This window comes from Cygnus atratus, chromosome 21 (assembly GCF_013377495.2).
Source record: "Cygnus atratus isolate AKBS03 ecotype Queensland, Australia chromosome 21, CAtr_DNAZoo_HiC_assembly, whole genome shotgun sequence".
In the NCBI taxonomy this organism is placed as follows: Eukaryota; Metazoa; Chordata; class Aves; order Anseriformes; family Anatidae; genus Cygnus; species Cygnus atratus.
The window spans coordinates 5,160,888-5,186,346 of record NC_066382.1 but is presented as its reverse complement, the minus strand read 5'-3'; the positions used below and the strand labels follow the sequence as shown (position 1 = coordinate 5,186,346).

At 43.9% G+C, this 25,459-nt stretch overlaps 2 protein-coding genes across 6 annotated transcripts; one reads left to right on the top strand and one right to left on the bottom strand.

Annotated features, from left to right (window-relative positions):
- The first annotated feature begins 1,318 nt into the window (after window positions 1-1,318).
- Window positions 1,319-16,005, top strand: MASP2 (MBL associated serine protease 2). 4 transcript variants are annotated; one of them, XM_035557385.2, is made up of 10 exons: window positions 1,319-1,492; window positions 3,360-3,537; window positions 3,787-3,918; window positions 9,858-10,054; window positions 10,617-10,764; window positions 11,321-11,439; window positions 12,525-12,603; window positions 13,284-13,421; window positions 13,896-13,970; window positions 15,230-16,005. In XM_035557385.2, exons 1-10 carry the CDS (start codon window positions 1,334-1,336, stop codon window positions 16,003-16,005), a joined length of 2,001 nt encoding a protein of 666 aa, XP_035413278.2. In that variant the 5' UTR covers window positions 1,319-1,333. The 4 variants fall into 4 exon arrangements, with proteins under 4 accessions (XP_035413278.2, XP_050570854.1, XP_050570856.1 ...); XM_050714897.1 differs by having other exon boundaries at window positions 13,890-13,970; XM_050714899.1 differs by lacking the exons at window positions 9,858-10,054; window positions 10,617-10,764; window positions 11,321-11,439; ... (2 more) ...; window positions 13,896-13,970; window positions 15,230-16,005 and adding an exon at window positions 5,559-5,692 and having other exon boundaries at window positions 1,334-1,492.
- A 2,327-nt stretch (window positions 16,006-18,332) lies between these two features.
- On the bottom strand, window positions 18,333-24,410 carry TARDBP (TAR DNA binding protein). 2 transcript variants are annotated; one of them, XR_004780391.2, is made up of 7 exons: window positions 24,289-24,410; window positions 23,706-23,958; window positions 22,797-22,960; window positions 21,493-21,633; window positions 20,638-20,808; window positions 19,680-20,267; window positions 18,333-19,177 (listed from the first exon to the last, which is right to left on the bottom strand). XR_004780391.2 is itself a non-coding variant. In XM_035557613.2 (6 exons), the coding sequence occupies exons 2-6, from the start codon at window positions 23,941-23,943 to the stop codon at window positions 19,737-19,739; spliced, it is 1,245 nt and encodes a 414-aa protein (XP_035413506.1). In that variant the 5' UTR covers window positions 23,944-23,958; window positions 24,289-24,410; the 3' UTR covers window positions 18,333-19,736. The 2 variants fall into 2 exon arrangements, 1 of the variants encoding a protein (XP_035413506.1); XM_035557613.2 differs by having other exon boundaries at window positions 18,333-20,267.
- Between the last annotated feature and the right edge of the window lie 1,049 nt (window positions 24,411-25,459).

Below are 25,459 nucleotides of genomic sequence, written 5' to 3'. Positions count from 1 at the left end.
AAATCCCTGGGTGGACTCCCAAATACTTGAAAGGAATTTGAGTTCATTTTGCAGTCTTCTCCTCAGAGTTTCCCTAGTAATAGGAACTCGTTTTTCTTTTTATCCATCTGCCTGTTTCCAATACATTAACATCCTTGAATCTGCCAGATTGGGTAGAAACCGACCATGGAGCTTTTAGAGTTACTATGCTAGGGTGCACAGGCAGATGTGAGCACAGAACGTTTGCTCATTTCTCTAGCAAGCCAGGTTCAAAAGACTTAATTTTTCACGTCTACCTTTTTACCTTATTGGTGTTCCAGGGTGGATAGGCTAAAAAGGCATCCACACGTAGAAACAAGGCACGGAGCAGGCTACAGTCAACACAGACTCGCACTGGGTTCAGATGAGCATCATCTCTTAAACTTGTGTCTGCTTGCTGCAGTGTAACGCCTGTCCCGCTAAGCAGAGCTGCCTAACTGGGCCTGCTCACTACTCTGAAATCCTGTAATCTGCCCCACTGCACCGTTTTCAACACCTTCCTGCCCGGTCAGTGGAAGGAATTGTGCTTCCAGGAACGTGCTCTTTGCATTGACAGTGATCATAGAGCTGTTGGTGAGAGGGAAAGAGCATCACCCAGCTCCCCTCACTCCTCCGTGCACACGCACTCTGGAGCCACCCAGTGTACCTCCTCCCACCACATTCCTGCAGAGCTCTGATACTGCTGCTCCCTCCAGGAGCCTGTAGCACTCCTGATCCTGCCGTTCCTCTGCTGGCTGCCTCTGCCTGTCATTGACGGAGGCCTCATGCACTGAAATAAGCCTGGTTTTCAGCAATTGCTGTTCTCAGAACTCAGCAGGCTGGAGGGGGGTGGAAGGGAGATAAACATCAGGGTTCAACATCCAGACAAACACAGCAGAGCACACACAATAAATACATCCGCCCCCAAATGCAAATACATCAGAAGAGGTTCCTGCCCCAGGGCTCGGAGCAGAGCAGGCTCAGGCAGGAGAGCAACAGGATGAGGTGAGTGCAGTCGCAGGGACCTTCCCAGCTCCTCTGGCCACCTGGCTCTGTGCAGGCCTTGCAAGGCAAGAGCGTGATTGTGATCTGCAGGGTGACCTCCTGATTCCTTCCACTGTCAAGTGAGAGGGGTGTCTGCCATGAACGTTTCAGCTAGCGCTGGGATATCTATGATCTGGTACCCAAGATCAGCAGCTTGGATGTGTGGCAGTCGGGGTGTGAGCTGAGCTGACACTCACTCTTTCTCCATTTATTTCTGTTCCTTTGAGGCAGGCTGCTTCTCTTGCTAGCTGTGCTTTATGGTGGAGTAACCAGCAGCATCGTGCTGCAGAAAATGTACGGGAGGATCACATCTCCTGACTTTCCAAATACCTACCCCAATCACAAGGAGAGAATCTGGAATATTACTGTCCCCAAGGGATATTCCATCCGCATCTACTTCACCCACTTCAACCTGGAGCTGTCCTACCTGTGTGAATACGATTATGTGAAGGTATGTGTAGGCCACGTACATTCTTTTAAACTGTGTGTGATCCTGGGCATATGCAGAACCAACATAACTGTTGTAAGCAGTTTGTTCTAGTATGCTACTGAAGTTCAGGCTCAGCTGATTTGTAAATGATGTATTTACTGAGGCCCATGGGACCAGGAAGTAGGACTGATTGTCATGTTAGAACATTTGAAACTTAATTTTTTTGTGCTCAGAAAACTCTGATGTTTCCCTTTTTTGAAGCAAAAAGTTTGAGATGTTGCCCAGAACAACATTTGAGCTTCATTTTCCAAAGCTACAGTGTATGTTTTACGTTAACATGTAGTACTCTACACAGCGTATAATGGGAGACGTAGAAGTGTAAGTGATAGTCTAAACAAGATACTGTCAGCTTGTCCAAACATGCACTTGCAACACTCGCTATTGTGCTTTAGCTAGCTAATGTGAGAAACAATCTCGGGTAGAGAAACAGAGATACTGGCTTCGGGAAGTGTTTCGGTGATGAGCAGTGTCCCTGAAAGGTTTGTACTCCATGTGCTAGCATGTGCTGCAGTTAGGCAACCCAGCTGCTCATTTAAGGCCATCCTACTGCTGCCCCATTTTGTTGTTTGGATAGACCTGATATGCATCAGAGAGGGAGCTATATGCACAGGGAGCGTGCAAAACCTGTGCACTGACAGTGCTTCAGAATCTGATGGAACCAGATCAGGCAGCCTTCTTACTGTTTAAGAGGATCTCATTTCTATGGTTTTATATTCCTCGTATCCAAAGAAGGGCAACAAAGCTGGTGAGGGGTCTAGAGAACAAGTCTTAGGAGGAGCGGCTGAGGGAGCTGAGGTTGTTTAGCCTGGAGAAGAGGAGGCTCACGGGAGACCTTACTGTACTTCACAGTTACCTTAACGAAGGTTGTGGCAAGGTGGGGATCGGTCTCTTTTCTCAAGCACCAAGTGATAAGATGAGGGGAAATGGCCTCAAGTTGTACCAGGGGAAGTTTAGGTTGGATATTAGGAGAAATATCCTTACTGAAAGGGCCGTGTGGCATTGGAACAGGCTGCCCAGGGAAGTGGTTGAGTCACCATCCCTGAAGGTCTTCAAGAAACGTGTTGATGGAGAGCTTAGTAGCATGGTTTAGTGGTGGACTTGTCAGTACTAGGTTAAAGGTTGGACTAGATGATCTTAGAGATCTTTTCCAACCCGAATGATTCTGTGATTCTATATGGCAGGTTGCTCCCATTCCCCAAATCTGTGTTGTTCTTCTTGTAGTTTTTTTTTGGGCAGGACAGAGTACTTGTTTCTGGTAGTCTGTAGTGTATGCAATTTTATCACTGCCATGGACCACATGACCCCCACATATCAGAACATTTATCTTGTATTAAAAACACAAGACAAATGAGGAGCTGGAACTGTAATAAGTGAATCACAGAACACATGAGTCACTGGCTTAGAGACCTTTTGTTATACATTTGAATTTGTCAGTGTATGAAACTTTTTACCCCTGTTATCTCTAGCTTTGGCCTCAGTCAGGTCTCCTACACACAAAGATTTGACTGTCATTGAGAGCGCAAAGTTAACAAGAGCATTATGTACAATAAGCAAAGCGTGGTGCTGATAGCCCAGGATGGCCTCAGTTTTGTGTGGGCCTCTGAAAAGAAAAAGGGAGATAAAAGTATAGGCTTAAGTCACAGAGAATAGGGGAAATCCTCTTATGTGTCACTGGATCTGGATTAACCTCCAGAAGCACCTTTTGAGAGCATCCAAGTCTAGAAATGTCCCGAAGCACTTCTCACATACCATTAAACACACGCTGTCCAAGCAGGTTGGGAAGAGCAAAGCTCTGTGATCGCCTGGTAGATTTGTCTGTGTTTTGCAGCTGAGCTCTGGTGGGAAGACCTTGGCTACACTATGTGGAAAGGACAGCACAGACACCGAGGAGGCTCCGGGCAACAAGACATACCTCTCCACTGACAACACCCTCACGGTGATGTTTCGGTCCGACTACTCCAATGAGAAGCCATTCACAGGCTTTGAGGCCTTCTATGCTGCTGAAGGTAAGAGCCCAGCCCCTCTTGTAGCTGGAAGAGACACAGCTGTGGTGGGGTTGGTGCTTCCCTGGGCTCTCACAGACTGTGGCTCCTGGTGTTAGGTGAGAGAAGGCAGTCTCATTGCATGGAGACAGAAGCAGAAGGGCACAGATGCCAAAGACAAGCAAGCCACCCTCATAAAAGCAGCGGTTAGAGCAAGACCGAGTGCTGTTAAAAGGTGTTGGTTGTCTAATTGTTTTGTGTTTCACCCATTAGATGTCGATGAGTGCAAAGAGCTGTTTGATGGTGAACCCCTCTGCAATCATCACTGTCACAACTACGTGGGGGGCTACTATTGCAGCTGTCGGATCGGCTACACGCTGCATGAAAACAAGAGGACGTGCACAGGTGAGCCCTTGCAGATCAAGAGAGACTTTCCTAGCTACAACATCCACCTAAATTTAGTTACAGCACTGGCATCAAGATCAAGGCTGCTTTTTTTGGTTTTGTTTTTATCATCTCCTATGGGATGCTCCTCCTGGAGCAGCTGAAAGGAGGTGTAGGGTCTTAGTCAGGTCTGTGAGTAGAGACCGTGCTTTGCAGAGTGGCTGTGGGCTCGTTGCAGCCATTAGGGCCAGCAATATTGTGTTGCAGTAAAATGGTGCACTGGCAGTTGGCAGGTCCAGAAGAGAAGACAACGGCTGACGTGGTGTGAAGGTAACTTGCTTTGGCTACTCCTTAGTCAGCATCCACCCCTGTTCAGCTTTAGATAGGTTGAAAGGAGAAGCAAGAAATTCATCTTCTGCTGCCCAGTACAGACACTTCCAGGCTTCATGGCTGCCAGTGCAGCCAGCCCTGCAACACCCCAGTTTATCGTGCTGTCTGGGTACTGAGATACCGAGTGTTCTGGACCTGAGTTAGTGGATGTGTTGGAAAAGCTAACGATCGAGTTGCCAAGTCTAATGGAGAAGGAGTTTGCTTACTGTCCCTGGAGGGACCCAGGCTGAGAAGCAGCACAGTGCACCTATCACTGACAACAGATACAATCATCCACTCAGTAAATGAGAGGCAAGGCCAGGCACAAAGCTCTTCTTCAGAAGGGCATACAGCATGAGGTTTACCTAGCTGACTCCTGCCTGGCTGTGCTGTTCAGTGCTCAACTGGGGAAAGCTTATCTGTTGGCAGGCGGCGAAGTGTCTGAATCAGCACAGCGATCAGCTCCTCTGGATTCACTTTGTCTGCAGTGGAACGTGTGCCTACACACGGTATCACATTCAGCCTTGGTGCGTGCAGCTTTGCCCACCTGGAGCTGAATCCTGTCTGGAGAGAACCAGCATGCATAACTGCTCACAACATACTGTCATAGGTGGGAAGATAGTTTCTTTGTGCTTCCTAGGGCTGAAATGCAGAGCTGGGTGTAACTTAGAGTGCTTACAGCAACTTAGACATTTCACTTCCCAACTCTAGCCCATTGCAAACCCTCTCCAGCCATGGCTGCCTGGGTCTGATTCAAGATTCAAACTCATCGTATCTCCAGTGTATTAAAACAGACCTATCGGTTGTTCAGCCTCTCCTTCCTAAAGTGATGGCTTTTAGCAGAAGTCTATCAACAATACGGAAGGGCTGGGCTACCGTGCATTGCTGATGGGTGGAGGCATGCGCATAGGGACTTACCGTGGTGCAGCCGATGTGCTGGAACTTGTTCGCATTTCAGAGGCCTTTACATGCAAGTGCTGTAGCCATTCCAGCCTCTGGGCTGGGCTGGAAAGCAAAGGTCTCTACTGATTGCCTTCAAGACATGAGGGCAAAAGCTGCCCCTTTGATTTTTGGTTCCCGTCTGGGCGGGCTGATATTGACAGGCTCTTTTTTTTCTCCTTTATTTTCCAGCGTGAGATAATTAAGCTTCTCCTCGCTTAGGCAGAGATGGAGACAGATGTGCTGGGAAGAGCTGGTGTGCCCTCCCCCATGCCCTGCCTGTTGCAGTCTGACCAAGGGCCGCAGGCTTCTCTTGCTTGGTGACTTGTATGTCTCATTTCCTTGCCTTTCAGACCTGCTTCCTGCAGCCAATAAAGAGGCCATTCCATGTTGAAACCTCATGGCATCCTCTGGGACATTCATTTTCTTGCATTTCCCACGTGTCAGTAGGGAAAGAATGAAGTAGATAATGCAGGGGCTCATAAGAGAGAAGCTGTTGTGAAAGGCCTCTGAGCATCACAGCTGCCTGAAGCCTCTTGAATTTCTTGTCCAGCTCTTGTTGCTTGACCTTCCAGAGTTCTCAAACTGCAACAAGACTAGAACTGCACATGTGTTCCCTGCTGTTACTTTTAGGTAAGCTCTTGTCTGCACCCAGACTTGTAGATTGAAACTATTTATATTCAGAGCCCGCTCTTGGGAAAGGTTTGAATTTTTTTTTCCTGGATCCAAATTTTGTGACTCTGACCATATCTCCTGATGGGAACCCAGTCTTATTGCTGAAATTTGGTCTGGTGAACAAAGCCTCAGAGTTCCAGGAGTTTGGTAAAGTGATGAAAATGTCACCAGGGCAGCTTAGGAGAGGACTCGTGTCTTGCATTCGTACAAGGGAAAGCAACAGTGCCCCCCGCAAAACAGATGCAGCACAAGGAGTGCTCTTCTTCCGTGCAATTTGCAGCACTGGTTGATAACTGTCTCAGTCCCTCACGGTGCCCCTTACTGCTCCATATCCATATTAATTTGTTGTCCCTTCACACTGTACCCTTTTGGGGCAGGGACCATCTTGCAGCATGTTGGAGGAGTGTTGTGTTTGGCTCTTCATCGGTGAGTACAGCTCCCCTTCTCTGTGGAGGAACCAGGATGATAATTGCAAGGAAGAGGTTAACAAGGCAGAGCTGAGCAGCTGAAGGTGAACTGCTGGAAGATAAAACAGGGCTTTGTTGAAAAAGCTCAAGGGATTAAGGATCATTAGTCAATCAGCATTTCTTTATTTCTGCAATTTAGCAGGAGTGCTTTTAATCCTCATTTATGAGGCTTAGTGTTTCCAACCCCCGGCTCTGCTCTTTAGTGCCTGGAGTAAATGGGGAGGAACCCTTTCCCAGGTGAGCATGGGAGGGACTGAGAGTCTTGGAGATGAGACACTTGATTCATTTCGGGTCACTGCATTTTCAGGCTTCTGTGTGATCTTGAGCAAGTCACTCAATTTGACCATCCACCTGCGAAATGAGAGGCAACATCACTGCCCCGACTTACCTGAAGATGTGTAGTAAGTGTCACAGAGGGTAGATGCTGCAGGGGACTGCTTGGTGGTGGACTGGTTGTGCAAGTGATTGCCAAGAGGCTGCTTTATGGTCACAGCGAATTTGTGATCAAAGCAGCTTGAGTTTTTGTCATGGCTCAGCGACACAATTTATGATCCACTTTTCATTAGAGACCTAATGAGCCAATGACAATGGACTTGCAAGTTTTGAGGAGGTCATTTTTCAGAGTTCAAGCCTCTGGCAAACAGCTCACTGCGGTTCTAATAAAAATACGACCTGAGCATAATTGAGTACTCTCTGGACAGCTTTAAAGGTTGGACTGAGAAGTCAAGGGACAGCATTTCTTCTGGGAGATGTTCAAAAATTATTTGATCCTTTTTGTGCTGGCTAGTTTATGACTTTGTTGCTTGCAGACTTACGAAAAAAAAAATACTGCCCTGACAAAGGGAACTCCCAGCAGCCACATCCAGGAAATAAGAAGAAGAAGAAAAAGGTACAGTCCAAGCCTCTCCATCTTCAAGCTGTGAATTTCTTTGGGCTAGCACAGGGTATCTTCTGTTGGGTCAGCTAGTTTGGGCTGCTCATGTGAACTCAAGTCAAGAGAGCTTATTGGTGATGACTAAAAATTTTCCAAACAATATTGTGAAAATCCCCCATCAAAATCAGTAAACCGAATTTAAGGGAGAAAGATGAAACAAAGAGTGGAGAATTATTAGTCTGTATCTTTCCCCTTCTTTAGTCCTCGAAAACAAGGTGAAGAGACCCATTTTCTGACTTACTGGGGTATTAATGGTGCACTGGTCTTATTACTTGTACCTTTGTATTCCTTCTTTACGCAACAGATCCCATGCCCCGGCAAAAATGGTTTTGTAGGTAATAGGAAGGGATTCTGATGCAGAACTAGAAGCAGATTTCAGATTTTACCTTCTTAATGATTTCAGTGGGGAGTTAGGGGTGTAAAGATAGTACTCATTATGTTGCGGTTTGTATGTTTAGGATAAGACTTCACACTGAGTCTTTTTACGCACTCAAGGATTTATATTTTATCTCTTCCCATAATTGCCTCCAGACTACTCCTTTCGGGGCTGTAGAACAGCAACAGATATTATCAACGTGAGGAAATTTCAGTTCTTAAAAGAGAGGCGGATTTTTTTTCCACTGACATAGCTGTGAACTGTAGGCTGCTAGAGCTGAATATCAAGTAGGTTTTGGGTTTTGGGGTGTTTCTTAGTCTGGGTTTGCAGCAGGTGGAAAGAACTATTATAGCAGGACCTTAAACCTGGGAAGAGGCAGTGAACTCTCTGTGTCCCTGGCAGTTATCGTAAGTAGCACCTGCAGCAGCACGGCAGAGGATGCTGGAAAACATTCTTTACTCTCATATAGCCATGAAATGCCTCTGTAGTTTGAGGCAGAATCAGTGGAATTACAGAAACGTGCATTTAGCTGAGAAGAATGAGGTAATAACAATTAAGAAAAAAACCCACTTGCTGATAATTCTCTACAAGTACAGCATGAAAGGAAAAGATTTAATTCCTATTGTAGCTCAACTGATTTCTTCTGGTGCAGAACAGTGTGCTGTTAGGCTAGATGCAGAGGCAGCCAGAACCTCCATGTGAATTAGTTAAGCTTTCTCTGCTTCTTTGGATTAAGAGGGGCATTTCAAACAGGATTTAAAAATTAGGAGACTGCTCAGTTTCCACAGGATAGGCCTTTATATGTATTCATTGACCATTTTTCTCTGTGTCTTTGTGAATTGTGTTTGAAAACCTAAGACAATAAGTTCGGAGTACAGCACACACAGATGTTCAGTCACTGTGATGATGGAAAGGTTTATGTCAAATAAAAGCAGTTGCTCATAACTTTCTGGGAAGATGGACAGAGAAAGATTGTTCTAAAATTGCAGCTTGTGCTAAAAGAAACACACAAGGTACCCAAGTGCATCATTACTTGTGGTATTGTTGTGTTAAGAGTCACACAAACATAGAGATAATCCTTCTACCTGTTCCTGCTTTCTTTTCCAAGTAAACACATACCAAATACTTCCTATAGCAGCAAGCAGTGCTGTTGCATAGATTATAGGGTTGAAGCAGGTTTCATTCTCTGAAGTAAAAAGACCTTAGAATCCCGCCTAATGAAATCCGCAATTAGTTAAGGGACAGTAACATTCATTTTCTCATTCAAAATTCAATCCTTTTCCAGTAAAATTACAACCTTAAACTGCATGGTCTATTTTAGATGGTAATCTGTAAATAAGGACTGGCTAATGGCATTTTTGTTGATGGAAGTTAGCGCAGTGTATTTGAGGATACAATTCAAAGTCAAACAATTTCCCTCGTACAATTAATTCAGCATCACAGTGGTGCAAAAATATGCCGGTGTTATCAGCCGGTCCAGCATTGCTCATCAATTAAAGGATTGCTCATACAGCTCTTGCAGCACATCATAAAGCCTTTGTTCCCAGCTGATCAAAGCAGCACTTCACAGTGATCAGATGCTGTCAACAAGCAGTGATCCTCAGGGCACTTGTGGCTGTTCCTTCTTGCTTCTCTTCAGCAGGGAGCATTTGTGGCTCCAATTGTGTCAGCAAGAGGCACAGCTGGTTTTGCTCAGAGAATACAATTACATTCTAAATGTCTGGCAACAAAGGCATTAAAAAGAAAGAGCTGCATTCAGAGGCTTCTGGAATCGAGGAGCTGATAGCTGTCCTAGCACTCTGCGCACTCTGCACACTCTAGTGTAGCAGACGAGCTACAAATTTAACACCTTGGAAGGTTTCTGATGAGCTTCCAGCTAGCACACTTCAGACCACCAGCCCTGTGGCTGTTTAAGTGGTGCTCCCGCTGACGTCCTTCCCCACACTGCTTCGAAGGTAGGAGTGCAGGATAATGCTCGTGCTGTAGGCCTACCCCAACAGAGAGGGGGCAGCTTTCTCAGTGGTGACAAATGCCTGCTGGTGGAATGCGTGACTCTTGTGTCACTTCATAGGTAGTTAAATCCATGGTTCTGAAGCTTTCTCTGAGGGACAAGTGTAGGAAAAGATTCACAAGTGTTCCTCAGTATGGCTCGACTGAGTTAATGCAACTGTGTGATCACTTTCTGTTAATTTTTTTCTAGCCCCGTGTCAGAACCACTTTTTTACTGAAAGAACCGGAGAGATCTCCAGCCCTGACTATCCGGCACCTTATCCCCCACTCAGCACCTGCAGCTACAACATCCAGGTAGAAGATGGCTTCCTGATCACACTGGAATTTGTGGAGACCTTTGATGTGGAGACACACCCAGAGGTGTTGTGCCCCTATGATGTCCTTAAGGTAAGGTGAGGCTGTCTCACAGCCTTTGTGAGACAGGCTCAGCTCTTTTACTCCATCTTCCTCAGTCTGTGTCTTGCTCTGTCCATTTCAAGTTTTGTCTCTCTGTGTCTCTCCTCATTCATTTTTCTTCTCACCCCTTCAGTTTTGTTGTTCTGTTCTTTCAGCATCTTTCTTCTTTGGGAAATTCACCCAAAACACAAATGCAAGTTCACACGTCTGTGATGACTTCAAAGATTTTGGATCATCACAACTTCTGCCCTCATCACAGACGAGTGATGGCAGGGAACTCAGTTAAATCTTTTCCATCCAGTTTGCTTATTTATAAAATGGATCCAATAATCACTTCCCAGGAATTCTGTAGCATTTAGGATGCTTGGAGAAAAGGCACTCTGTGAGTTACTGGAGTGGCGAGTCATCACTCTAACCACCTGCCTTTCTTTTGTATGCTTTGCAAGAAAGGGCTATTAAAGTTCAGGGAGTCATTGTATTAAAATCATTTTGTTCTTCAATAAGCCTCACAGGGGAAGGAGTAAAGACAGTTTGTTTACCTTCTCCTTTTTAGATTAAAACACCCAAAAAGCAATTTGGCCCATTCTGTGGGAAGACTTTGCCTGCAAAAATTGAGACACAAACTAGTGCTGTGAATGTTACTTTCATAACTGATGTCTCGGGAGCACACACTGGATGGAAGATGAAGTACATGGCAGCAGGTGGGTAAGAGATCTCTGTGCAGTTCTCAAGTCCAAACTACTTTGGGATCTTCATTCTGGAAAGGTGTGAATAGTGCCTAAATAATCATGCTTTGAAGCAGTAGTTTCATACTTAGTTTTTGGTAGTGTATCTATTGAACAACGTATCTACTAAGTAGTTTACTTCTGAAGTAAAGTTTTAAGAGAATCCCAGAATTCCTGCTGGTCTTACAGTTAACCTCTAGTTTAAGCATATGATTTTATTTTAAGAAATAGGTTTCCCAACTGATGAAGAGTTAAGAGGTGTGTGTGTAGGCAACACGTACTGGGATAAGCCTGTCAGCATAGCCTGCCTCCGGAAGGTTGCTGCACACCTTTGATGTGAGAGCATCACAGTCAGTTCACAGTTTTTTCCCTCTATTCTCAGTAATTGTAAGTCTGTGTCTGTGTGAGTGAAACGGTGCAGAGAAAGGGCAGAGAGAGCGTTGGCATCGTCCCAGCGCCCTCCCCATGAGCCTTGAGCGGTAAATAGCAAAACCACTTTAAGGGGAATCCTGTGTTCTCTGGTTCGCTGCAGGTTTGCCATGCCCCAGTCCTGAAGCACCACCTCATGGTCACATAGCACCAGTGCAAGCGCAGTACACTCAGGGCGACCGCTACGCTCTCTCTTGTGACATCGGATATGTGCTGCTTGAAGTAGGTGAACCACGGCAGTCAGCCCTATTGGACTTAATTTCTTCGGGGTTAAACGTGTAGATGCCTTTTCTCATTAACAATTTCTGTTGCTCACATACTACAGTTACGAGGCATATTCAGTACACTGAATTTGCTAGCAATTGTCCTTTCTTTGATATGCTCCCCAAAGACCCGTGTTTCTGTGTTTGCCTGTGTGCATGTTTGCTGATGTTGTTTGAACACTGCTGCTTAGAGATTTGCATCTAATTATGTTGGAAGAATAGAATGATTTTACAAAAGATTTCATGAGAGCAACGCAGTGAGAAGTTCTTGTTGTCTTTCATTTGTTATTTCATCTCTCCAGGGAAGTTAAAACTAGGATACTTCGTCATTCCTGCTGAATGCAGCATTTCACACTTGGTTCTTAATAGCATTGTGCTTCCCAGCAGGCAGTTTTGGAAGATGCTCTAGGCCATGTATGCGTACAGCAAAATTTTACAATCACTGTTAAGTGGCTGTGTTTTAGGGAAGCACACAGACTTACTTCAACAATTATTTTACAATCTGTCTGGTTTGGTAGTTCCACAAATTTACTGTTTATGTAGAAACAGAACACAGCTAAACTGATACGCCAGTTAGTGCTCATCAGGAAATGGATAAGAAATATGGATGTGTGTGGAAATAGATAAACATAGGCTATGTTCCGTATTGTCCCTGAAATGCGCTGACTGGTTCTGTGTGTTGTCATTACTGGAGACAAGGCAGCTATAAGTGGTAGAACTGCTACCTACAGCAAATGCCAATTAGCCTCAAATTTCTAGATAGGGTAACTGTCCCTCTCATTAACAGCCATCTACTCTGGGCTTTATTAGCACATTGAAGAGATTAATGAGGTTGGTGTAGGAATGACTTACTTTTCTCATTCAGAAAGTAGTGCAGCAAAGCAGTAGTAAAGACATTTTAAGCAAATAAAAATCTAGTTACTGTGTTTTTGCCTTATGAGTGAGCAAAGAAATGTGTAACTGGTGCTGTGTTTTCTCTAATTAACACTGTTAATTTGATGTGAAAGTAATATGACCTTTTATTTCCATTCACGCTTCTTGGAGAATGAAAATGTTGTGATGTCTTTTATAGCGGAATGCCAAAAGAATGCTTCTTGGAACAAACCAATGGCAAAGTGCATTAGTAAGTCAGTGCTAATATTTGTGAATTGGAAAATTTCTGTGTAAATATTTGTTTTAAGAAATAACAGAAGAAATACATTTCTTCTGCTTGGTAACCATCCCCTTTCTTGTCAAAGTGCATTTTGTATTTGTAAGTTAGATGATGTTTCTATTTCTACCATTCTTTAAAATCTCTGAAAAATAATGGTGGTTATTTCAAAATAAATAAATAAATAAGATAGTCCTTGAAATACCTGCACTGTCTTCTAACAATTTTATATAACAACATCAATTTTAAGCATTATTATTGGAGAAAAACAACTAAAGTACTTGTACTCATAGAGATGTACCTTTATTTTAGTGAGTATGTATTCCTTAGTAGATGCATTATTTTTTTCTGCATATGTTGTACATTGTGAGAGCTGCACAGTCACAGCTAGTCTCATACACGGGGGTGCAGATTTTCTGTGAGAAAACCACAGCCTCCCAGTACTCAACCATGGTGTTACTAATGTCTGTCTTCCTGCCTAATTTGAGCACAGAACCTTCACTAGGATTTCTGTTCCTGGATATCTTGAGGAAGGAGGCCTTGTACCATTTCCTGAAGATCACAGTTGAAATCTTGCTTGGTTAGGTTGACGTTGAGCCTACTGGCTTTTGTTTTGTTTTTGGTTTAATATATATGTTTTTGAATTGCTTTAGTTGTTGACTGTGGTCAGCCTGAGGAGATGGACAACGGTGCCTTTACATACCTTACGGGCCCTGAGAAGACCACCTACAATGCTGAAATTCAGTACCACTGTGAAACCCCCTTCTACATCATGAAGGCTAACAGTAACGGTAGGTCATGAATGTCAGCTTCAGAATGGTTCCTGGTTCTCTTGGCATGAAGAACGCATGCACCTGACTTACATAGACGTACCTGTAAAAGTCAGCAGGACCTTTCCAAAACACGGTGTAAAGGCTGAAAACTTTGGGAAATGTTTTTTGCCTCTTTAAGGACTTGTACGTAGGCGTACTGCAACGTCCCCAGGTGGGCTCAATTCAGTAACAGCTGGGAGCTTAACACATTTTTATCATTCCCCAGTTAGTGGCATTACATGCCCGCCTGGTAGTGAAGGCTTCAGGAGTATTAGATCCTGAGAACAGCCAGAGGGGAAGTACATGATGCAGTCACTTTCTGATGAGTGCAGTAAACTTGAAGGAGCCCTAAAACATGACGACACTCTACAGACATTGTCAGACACTTCTGTATTGCTTGAGAACTATGCCCAGCTATTTTATTCACTTGGTTTTGTTTTCTCTGAGATGCAGGTAAATATATATGCAGTGACGACGGATTCTGGAAGAACTCCAAAGGAGAAATAACACTGCCTGTCTGTGAACCAGGTAATGTACTGATGTATTAACATTGTTGGAATTAGCAGTTACAGAGGAACCATAAAGCTGTCAGCTAGCACTTAACTGCTGTTACACAGTCAGGCTTTGTTACAGAGACGCGACTGTACATAGGTCTACGCTGAAGAAAGCAGCTTGTTTTTGAGGTAACAATTCTAAGTGCATCACATTGGAACTCAAAAATTCTCGTGAAGAGGCTCAACTCTATCCTAAACTCCAGCCTAGTGACCTATAGATGCTGGGCTCTAACGACGTTACTCAGCTAAGCTTTTCCATTGTTTATGTACCCAGCTAAGTGATAGATGTCATAACACACATCTTATAGTTTAAGTACCTTTAAGTTGATGAGACACTTCATTTTAGAATGTTCGTTTCAAAAATCAGACTACCATCTTTATGTTACTCTGATTTTCCAAAACGGCAAGTGCAATAATAGCTGTTCAACAGGGAGGAACAATAAACTAAAAATATTCCAATAACGACAGTGTGACTGGCACGCCTAATAGTCATCCATACTGACCTTATATTTTTCTGTTAAATTGTTCACTGTTTTTAACAAGTCTTGGTCTTACCTGAGGTTCTCTATTGCTGCTGGCATTGGAGATTAACGCCAGAAACTCTGTAGTTCAGTTCCCCTTGAAGAGAGTAAAAAGCTGAACCATTTACTCCAGTTCCATTCTCAAGAATGCAGTTTCATAACTAAATAAATTCTTGTTTTTCAATTGCTTGGAATTGTTTTTGACAGGAAAATTGAACCAGTCTCCAGAATTACTTGAGAGGGGGAGAAAGCCACTGAATACCCTTAATGCAGAATATGTTTTGTTTGTTTTTAGATGCTCAAACTGCTAAATTAGTTACGCCGTAAAATTACTCAAGATACGAGAATGAGTTTTGGGAGAAACATTTTACAATATAAAAGCCTAATTGTTCTTATCTTTTAGATTAGAATGTCCATATATTCCAATTACCTTAATTTACATTTAGAACAAATGCATTGAGATCTCTACACCCAAATTCTTAAGCAAAACTGTCTCTCTTGATTATAGAACTTTTCCAAAGGCTGTATGTTCTACTGACTAATGAAAATTGTACACTAAATCAAATATTCATTTGGAAGCAATTTTACCGTTCAGAACAATCTAGGAATTACATTTAGAATCATTAACTTAATTTTACCCATACCAGCATAATGAATCAATGTCCGCATCTTTAAATGTTAATATTTATTGCTGCATTCTTTGTTTTTGCAGTTTGTGGAATGCGGAGAAGTGGAACTCTGGAACGCATATATGGAGGAAGGAGAGCCAAGCCTGGAGAATTTCCCTGGCAAGTGATGTTAATTACTGAGCATGGAGGTTTAGGAGGTGGTTCGCTTCTGTATGACAGCTGGGTTTTAACAGCTGCTCATGTTGTAGTTGGGCAGAGAAACCCCTCAACTTTGAGGATTAAACTGGGGATATTGAACAAACGTTCAGATCACTATGAAGAAACCTGGGCAGAAAAAATTTTTATTCACGAAGGTTACAAAAATGATCCTGTTGATTTTGACAATGATATTGCATTGATTAAACTGAAACATAAAGTCCCAATCAGTACCAATATTACACCCATTTGTTTACCAGGAAAAGAAGAGAGATTTCAAATGAAAGCAAATTACATGGTAGCTGTATCAGGCTGGGGAAGGACTGAGACTAGGAGTTCTTCCGTTGCACTGCTGTACACCGAGTTGATAGTTATCAGTCAGAAAGAGTGTACAGATGCATATGCAAATAAATCATTTAATGGAAAACCTCTTGTGGTAACAGAAAACATGCTGTGTGCTGGAGCTGAGGGAGGGGGCAGAGATGCATGTAGTGGGGACAGTGGAGGACCACTGGTGTTCTTAGATGCTCAGACCAAAAAATGGTTTGTTGTTGGCATTGTGTCCTGGGCTTTAGACTGTGCTGTTTCAGGGCAGTATGGGGTCTATACAAGAGTAACCAATTACATCCCTTGGATTGAAAGCACTATTTCAAATAGTTCTTAGTAGACTGTTATGTGAAGTCATACCAGCTCTTCACTGTTACTTGGATTACAGTACTAGCTAGAATATTTAAATACTTGAAACACCACTAAACCTTTAAATGTTTAACTTTGTCATTGAGCTTAACTTTTGTTTATATATTATATAAAAACAAGCACTCGAGTATCCAAACAATTTTCATCTTTGTATTTTCTTAAGGGCTGTTAAAAGATCTTTAGGTCTATGACAGTTTTGAAATTTCAAGAAACTTGAGACTTGTGTTGCTATTTAAAAATACAGTTAACAAAATTTTGTTTTCTTTCAAATAGCATTGTGGATTCTTGTAGGACTGCAGCATTACCAACTAGCATTTGAATGAACACACAGCCACTGAAGGCATGCGGAGCATCAAGGTACTTTAAACCACCCCCCAGTGTACAGGGGTAGCTGAAGGATCCCGGTTGTACCAGCAGCCCCCGAGTTGGAGAACACTTGTACAGTGCTCTCCGCTTCAGAGAAACCTCACAGGCTCTGTAAGTAACTGCCCTATTAAGCATAGGTACAGCTGTACAAGTCTTGCCTTAAAGGGCTTCCTGCTGTCAGCTGCAAAACCTGTTTCTCTGAACATAGCTTTATATAAAATAAGCTTTCACCTTTGAACATATAATTTCAGTACAGCATCAGCTGACAAGATTGTCAGAACTAAGTGGAAGCAGTTCCACATTTTCTACAGTAACTGTTTTCACTAAGTGTGTAAAAATGGCATATCCCCTTACACTTATCTAAAATTCCTGTTTCTTTTATACCACATTCTTTTGTTAGTTATATTATCGTAGAAAATGAAATCTCTTTAAAAAAAGACTCCAAACACTTCAATATAATAGCAATAGCATTTTATTTACTTACTTATAAATACTAGAGTATGCAAAGCAGTTAGAAAATATTACTAAAACTTGAAAATTCTTCTAAAACTTTCAGAGATTGTGTCTGAGGGTCAGGGAAGGCTAAAATTATTAGCAAAGACTCAATGCTGCCAACCCATCTGCTAAAACCTAGGACTCGACTTAAACAAGTTAAACAAAATTAAAGCCATGCTAATTACAAAAACTTACCATACAGTTCCTTGCAGGGCTGTCACAGTTAGTCTTTGGAGGTCCAAGAATACCATTTTTAAGTGTTACTCAGCAGAAGTAGCTGGTAATAGTGCAAGTGCTAAAATGCAAAATTCACAATGGTACAGAGTTTGGAGATTATTCTGACTTGGTGCAGGAAAAAAAAAAAGATCTAAGCAACTTTTTGCAGTGGGATATGAACAACAAGCGCGGGACTAATTTTCAGCCTCAGTGTTTGCCAACCCCCCCCTTTAAAATGTATATTGAGACCTAGATGATTTAGTACTGCAATTCAAGTGGAAAACTAACAGTAGTGCAGTTTGATCAACTGTTTAGATGGTCTTTTATTCACAAACCTCAGTATAACATTCAGTAATTGAGATATAACTTGAAAAGTTAAAGAGGTTAAAAACCTGAGTAAATCCATACTCAGAACTTGCATAGCCACAGCGCAGTAGTACAGTGTATAAGAATATGGATCAAGCTTCAGTGGGCTTCAAGTGCAAGTAGGTTAAACAATTCCTCAAGCTCCTGCTGCCCGTGGAAATAACTTTCCAACAGCTTCCCCTGAAACATCCTGCTCTTTGTTAAGAAGCTGCTTCTTGTTTGCGCTTCTGCACTTGGAGTAAACATTGTTTTCCAGATAAAACTTCTGACAAAATCCACATACATTCAACTAATGCTTTATTCAGCTGGAAAGTCTTTTCTGTGACTAGTTTTAAAAACGAATTTAGAGCTTTCTTTTGAGCTAGAAGTGTTGCAGAACCCTACTTCCCATCAAGTGGACTGGTTTAAAAATACAGGTTAAAAGCCTACATCCCCAAAGGAGATGCCACGGACAGAAATACAGCTGACAGTGTTTGTTCCCCCCCCCATCACACTTCTGATGAACCTCCCCAACTCCAACTCCTGAAAAAATAAGTAACTTTCCTTGGTATAGATGCAATCTGGAGGGAACTGCTTACCATTCTAGGTGCAGACACCCAAACTTGTGGGAACTGGATTTTAGATATATACGCATCACTGAACAATGCAAAAATACAATGGCTTAAGGTTGGGTGTCAGGTATCGATACATGATGAGTGGTGGCTCCGTTTGACTTGTCAACTTTTAAAGCATGCTTATCTGAAACAAACTGAATTACTGCAAAAAAAAACTTTACAGAAGTTCATCTCAAAAGGGTAAAATTAATTAACCGCTATGAATTCTTTGCATTCAGGGCTGCAAAACAAAGACACATATTACTTAAATCAGTTTTATTTAAGAATTTCCTACAGTGACAAATCTTATAAAAAGCATCCAAACACGAAACTGCAGCAAACAGCATTCTTATGGATATCTTACACAGTGGAGCTTCCACCCTGAAGAGGCACACTGAGCTCGCTAGTGATCTCTGCTGCATGAGCTACTGCAAAGCACACCACAAGCTCAATGTTCTCATCGCAAACCCCATCATCTTCAATTCACATTACCACACTTACAAATCATTAACAGAAAAAAAACACACACCATACAGCATTCACAGCAGTTGACATAAGGGAAAAAAAATACAAATATTCGTTTCACATAAACACATTCAACTAATTGATTAACTAGGTATAAAACCCACTTAAAGTCTTCCACATATGGATGTCCTTTGAATGCAATAAACACTCGTACTTTATTTGCTATCATTGCTCTCTGCACACTCTCTCACCAAAGCCACAGGATTGAGAGACATCTCGCCAAGTAAAATAAAATCCCATAATGCACCACCAGGTCTCTGCATGCGCTCTCTCCTTTATCTCGCACATACCAGCCCTCTCATGCCTCGGCACCACCATCAATCCCACACAAGGTTTCAAAAGTTCAAACAGCCTTCTGGTTCCATCTCACAGCCTTGCGTTCATAGCGTTGATACGACTCCATGAAATAAAGAGTAGCGGATAAAAATGGAACACCCACCGTCTAAGACGCAGCATGTGCAGTGTGATGAAGTATTCTTGGATGAGAAAGCATGTAGACAGAAGTATTCCTAAGGCAGAATATTTACAGCACTGCTTTCAATGAAGTGCTTCTTCCATACACATTTGAAATGAGATGAACTGCGGAGATTAAATGAAGCCTTCATATCGTACTTTAGTATGGAGGGGAGACAGTGTTAAAAAAAAACAAAACAACAAAACAACCAACAAACAAAACAGAAAAAACGACACTGTGTTCTCCAGTTGGGGCACTTGGAGATTCTTATGGTGGGAGCAAATTAAAAACAAGAGGGAGAGAATGCTGTTTCTGACCAATGGTTTCCATTTTGAACATGCAAAGAATTCAGGTAGCCAGGAAACAAGGGATAAAGTACTACAGGAGAAACCTTTCCTATCGATTGTAGTGTTAGTTTACCTATCAGGCAAACAGCAGTCCACTTCCAAACATTCAATATTCCAACAAGTTAAGTAACAAAACTTATAAAATTCCTTTTACCTTTCTTCTTCTTTTTTTTTTTTTTTTTTACAAAAGAAAAATGTCAAAAATACTGCTGAATATACTGCACATTGAACAAACTGATTTGGAAAACTTTAGTATATATGTAATTTACAGTATACTTACCATGAGTTAGAAAAATTTGACTTCCCACCATAGAGTCAGTATCAGAGCCCACTGCGTCTACATTCCCCAGCCTGACGATTTGGAATCCATGCTTGAACCAAAGCCTCCGTTAAACCCACTGCTGGAGCCCGCGTTTGAGGCTGAGCCCCAGCCTATTGCTGCTCCCGAGTTGGAACCACCGTAAGAGTTATTTCCTGAACTAAACCCCTGGTTCTGCTCCCGCTGCATGTTGCCTTGAGGCTGGTTGTTTCCCGACGGCCCTGACTGGTTCTGCTGGCTGGCCAGCATGCCCATCATTCCCCAGCTGCTCTGCAGGGCTGCCTGCGCTGCTGCCATCATGGCAGGGTTGATGCTAAAGGCTCCGAAGTTCATTCCCCCACCCATGTTACTGCCCTGGTTGTTACCCAGTCCTCCCCCGCCTCCCCTGCTGTTGCCAAACCCCCCCTGATTCCCAAAGCCTCCCGGATTACCACCAAATCTTCCACCTCTCTCTAACTGTCTATTGCTATTGTGCTTAGGTTCAGCATTGGATATATGTACGCTGATTCCTTTAATGATCAAGTCCTCTCCACAAAGAGACTGGGCAACCTACAAGAAATAAGGGATTAATTAAATATAGGTTATTCTTTTTTATTTTAAAAATTGTTAGCAGTATAAGACAAAAAGAAGCCCACAAGATTCTGAGCAGATATTTAACCTGCAAAAGAAGTGTATGGATACTTAATCCAATTTGAGGTGTTTTATCTTCACACTTGCTACTGTACTAAGTGCAGAGTAAAATCAGTCTGTACAAAAGCATCTGAGTAACCCTACGTATTTCAGTAGATCAAGTCAAGCTAATTCCACTGGAATTTGCAAGACACTGGACAAAGGCTTCATATGACATTCCAGAAATAACAGACTATCAACCTGAAACACAGGTCGCCTAAATTCAAGGTTAAAATATTTTAAGACATACCTGATCATCTGCAAATGTAACAAAAGCAAAAGCTCGGAAGGGTTTAGGAATGAAGACATCTACCACTTCTCCGTACTGAGCAAAGAACTGCTGGAGTTCATCTGCTGTCATGTCCTCAGTGCAACGCCCAACGAACACTTTTCTGCTGCGCAAAGGTTCGTCGGGACTTTGCTGGAGAGAATTGAAAAGAGCAATTAACAAAAGTCACGATTACTCAAGAATTTAGCAACTTTCTCACAAAGGCCCCTTTTAACCTAGGCTATCCCACAGACTGACAATTAAGGATTTGAAAGTTTAAGACTTAAGAAGTTCTGTTCAGAGAGAGCACCTGGTACACTCCGCACCCTGGTACAGATCAACTGTTGCTACCTTTGTTTCCAGTTAAGGACAGTGGCAAAGCCAGTGCAGGACACGTCATTGTGCTGTACGTAACTGCATATATACATATGGGAAATACACAAACAGAAGCTTTGGATTTGTTCTCAATTCAACAAAAGACTCATTCTGATCTTTCCTAGGTTGTAAATTCTGCCTCCTTTATTATCCATTTATTCACACAGCAGACAAGTTAAGCAGGTACTGCTTGATGGTAAAATATGTTATTTTCAGGTTTTTATCTGTACTCAGTTCCTCGATGTAACTAGCTATTTCCCCAACACTGCTTTTCGCTCCCTGTCCACCCACCTCCTCGTTATTTTCTTTCCCTGCTCTCAACTGTCCTGTCTATTCACAGACTCAAAAGCCACATCCAAGAACGGATAGTTACTCTGTTCATCTGCTCACTTAACACAGTTGCTAAAAAAAAAAGTGTACTTGTGAATGTTTGGTAAAATAAAATTGGCAACATGAAAGTACCTTCGAATTGGGAAGCTTACAGTCACACCATCTTCCATCTATCATGTGTCGCTGAGACATTACTTTCACCTGGGTTTCATAATCCGTAAACCGAACAAAACCAAAACCTTTTGAGTGACCAGTTTTAATATCCTTCTTAACCTACAATAAAGAAGACGACTTTTAAAAAGAACACAGTAGCATTGTGTGCTCGTATTTGTGACATAATAATCAAACTATTTACCAGTCACCTCCTCTATCACCCTTGATATTAAGATCATCAAGAAAGAGTACATACAGAGTTTTGATTACCCCGTTGCATACGCAGAATCACAGGATGTTAGGGATTGGAAGGGACCTTGAAAGATCATCTAGTCCAATCCCCCTACCTTTTCCTAGGAAACTAACTCTAAAGCTCTGTAGTCACAGCAAAGGCCTGCAATGCCTACAAGTTTAAATTAATTCTAGTTGCTTTGAGCCCAAATATTAGCATACTAAACCAGCGTAACCCAGAACAGGATATAAATATTTTGTAACACTGCGAGGGCATAGCCATACATTCTGTTTAAGCGATGCAACCACCAAAGGGGCAAACAGGCACGGCTGCACACAGGAGGCATCCATGTAACAAAAGGTAAAGAACAAGCTGAGTGTCTCAGGGTCAGGTGAGATCCCCCTTTTATGAGGATAAGAATATCCTGCATGAAAAGAGAAGACAAGAAAACTGCAGCAAGCTTGTCTTGTGACTTCTCTTGTCAAAGAGCCCTCGTGCCTGACCAGGTCAATCTCAGCCACCAAGGCCATTGAGGTCCCAGGCACCTGCACTGGCCGAGCAGCGCCAGGCGTGCAGCACAGCGTGCTCAGAGCTGAGCTAGGAGATGCCATACAGGCTACATGCAGGTAGCGCTAACACGGGAGTAGCCACCAGCATGGAACGTGCTGATCCTGAATGAATTTATTAAAGTTCTGTTTGAAAGTTTATCAGACTTGTAAATGTTCCCACCACAACCTCCAGTTCCTTAACAGATCTATATAAACACACACATATTCAGCTGCAACACCTAATATAAATTAAAGAGCTCTTAAAAAAACACTGTACCCATTAAGTCCACCTGCATGAATTACCACTTCCAAAGACTCCTGTCTCTGTACCTACGCAAGCCTGCAGCTACAAAGCTCATGGAACAAAACACCACCTAGGAACAGACACACGGTGCTTCAGATCTGCTCTGAAATTACATGGCTCCATTTCTTTCCACTGGCTTCATCTGACGACTGCTTTCTGAGTAACATCCCTCCTTACTTGAACTGCAAAAGGATTTTACCTGCACCATGAGAACTTCTCCAAATGTACTGAAGTACTCCTTTAAGTCTTGCTCAGTGGTTTTCCAGGGTAAACCTAGGACTATCAAATCTGAAGTCTTCTGTACTGCTCGTTTTACTTTCACAGCCGACGACGCATCTGTTTCATCCATTTTTCTCTTATTATCTGAATATAAAGATGTACATTAGAAATCATCCTCGTAAGTCTGGAAATTGCTTCCACTAATTATGAACAGCATGGTATAAAACCATAGAATACAATGAGAAAAAGCAGGCTAGATGAACATGTGCTTGCTGCTGGTGCTTATTATGATGATCCATAGCCAACTGTCTGCAAGTATAAGGAGAGAAAGAGAGAACAGTCTACATTTAATTCTTCCTCAAAAATGCAACCTGACTGAGCTTGTGTTATTTTACTGAAGTACTATCCAGTAACACTCAGAGTCCTATGTGGACGTGGACAAGACAAGTGTTTTAAACAAGAACTTTAAAAAAATATTTTGGAAGAAACGTGCATGCGTGTGTATCAGGCTGCTCTTCTGAGCATTTGTTTCAAAAAGTACCTCTGACCAAATCATGGCTTGAAGAGAGGCATCTGTGAGTACACCGAGATGCCAGTACACGGCAGCCTTCAGAAGGTCTGTATTAGACTGCAAACTCTTTCAAAGATAATGCAAAACTTTGTCACTATACTGCCTCTCCAGCTAGAGAATTAAAAAAATTATTGCACATCTGAAAACTCAGTAGAATCAACTCTACTCTGCAGGACAGACACATGATTAAAGTCACAGAACTTTTGTAAATCAGAGGTTTCAAAGCAGTTGCTGCCATGTTAAATTAGCAGCAGTGCACACGGACCTCTTCACTATAAAGGTACGCTTGTCCAGAAGTCTGAAGGAACACTGACAAACCTTTGGGATAATTAACAACATAGACCAGGTTTCCCCAGCCCGCCTCCGGGGCGTGCAGAATCCCCTCGACCAGCCGGACGCCCCTCATGCATTGCGACACCGGGTTCCTGTAGCGCAGCCCGCACGCCCCGGGGAACTGGGCCGTCACCGTGGACAGCAGGACGGTGCCGTCGTCCTCCGAGGGGATCTCGATGGGCTCGTCGTTCTCATCCTCCGTGACCCGGATATACTCCGACATCTTCGCTGGGAGTCACTACAGCGTGCAAGGGGGAAGAGGCATAAGCGATCACCCTCTGCGTCCCGTGGTTTTCACCTTTCCACCCTTACGGTGCAAGCTCCCCGCGTTTACCACACGACGGGGCACACAGAACCCCCTCAGTCACCGCTCTCAGCCTCGGCCCTGCCGTACCAAGGCCCCACGGCGGCGGCTGCCGGGGCCCGGCGAACTTCCCCAGGGCCCGGGGCCGGGCCCAGCCGCCGGGGAAGGGCTGTGGGGAGCCCCGACCCCTTCAGCCCCCCGCCTGCCGGCAGCCTGGAACCGAGGGGACCCCGAGCGCTCGCTGCCCTGCCGCCCCCCGCTCACCGGGCACGAAGGGAGCGCCGTCTCCGGGAGCCCTCAGCCGCGCACCGCCCCGCCGCCCTCCGCTGGCGCCGCACAAAATGGCGGCCGCGGCCCCCCTCAGAGGCCGGGCCGGGCCGCGGGGCGAACCACCCGCGGCGCCGGGGGGGGGGGGGTGAATAGGGCGGCGGGGACGCGCCCGGCCGCGGGGAGCGCTACGGGACCGGGGCTGCGGCTCCGCTCGGCTCCATACGGAGCCTCAGCCCACGGAACCGGGACGGCGGCGGCGGCAGCAAGCGGGGAAGGGGCGGCTGCCCGTACTGTTGCTCCCCCCCCCACCCAAGGCACCGGTGGTACGGCCCGAGCCGCGCCTGCGCCGCACGTGGGGCTGCCGGGAAGGGGCGGCGGCTCCCTCAGAGCCCCTTCAGAGCCCCCCCAAGGAGACGATGGCGGCCCAGGCGTGTAGCCCTCCAACGGCACCTTCCTGCCCGTGGCTGCCCCGCCTGCCCCCGCCGCAGGTTCCCCCTGCCCGTCCTGTGAGGAGCTGGATTAGCCAGGGCGGCCAGCGGCACCTCAGTTCTAGGGTCGTGTTTGGGGGCTGACAGCCCCTCCTGCAGCTGTGGTTCTTGCTCAGAATTCATTAATTCCTTCAGGTAATTTGTTCTTGCCTTTCTCCCCTGAACGTGGGGGAAGCAATGGGGTCAGAGCAGCGTCCTGCCCTGGCCTTACGTAAAACAGTTTTTAGGATTGGTAGAAGTTTTTTTTAAAAAAGGTGTAGTAGTTCTAACACTGTCCTTTAATACTTAAGGTTTGCCATAACATGACTTAATACTAGACAGAGTCTATCCGCACTTAATGGAAAGGCTCAACAGTTAAACCTCAATATACAGTATCAAACTTAGGAACTCCAAAGCCACAATGGCAAAGGCACACTCACGCCACTTTTCTGACACTTAAAAAAAACTCTGCAGAAGAGCCATCTGCATGTTTTCCCAAGCTGCAGTCACAGCTGCTAGCTAGGGAACAGCGGTGACCCTTCTCTTCTCTTTTAGCTTATACAAGTTGTGCAAAACAGCCACCTGGAGAGAAAAAACAGTGGTGCCAGGAACATGGTGATTCCCACCTGGCCTGGTTCCTTTTCTAAGGCTAATCATCTACCTTTTGTACCATAATCCTCAAGATAAACTCCACAGTT

Excerpts from the sequence above, each read along its gene's own strand:
- MASP2 (XM_050714897.1), top strand. The coding sequence starts at position 1,334 with ATGTACGGGAGGATCACATCTCCTGACTTTCCAAATACCTACCCCAAT. Across the intron at positions 10,765-11,320 it reads GATGAAGTACATGGCAGCAG|GTTTGCCATGCCCCAGTCCT; the intron begins GTGGGTAAGAGA and ends GGTTCGCTGCAG. Across the intron at positions 11,440-12,524 it reads TCGGATATGTGCTGCTTGAA|AATGAAAATGTTGTGATGTC; the intron begins GTAGGTGAACCA and ends CGCTTCTTGGAG.
- TARDBP (XM_035557613.2), bottom strand. The coding sequence starts at position 23,943 with ATGTCGGAGTATATCCGGGTCACGGAGGATGAGAACGACGAGCCCATC. Across the intron at positions 22,961-23,705 it reads TGTTGTTAATTATCCCAAAG|ATAATAAGAGAAAAATGGAT; the intron begins GTTTGTCAGTGT and ends CTTTATATTCAG. Across the intron at positions 20,268-20,637 it reads TTACATTTGCAGATGATCAG|GTTGCCCAGTCTCTTTGTGG; the intron begins GTATGTCTTAAA and ends TATTTCTTGTAG.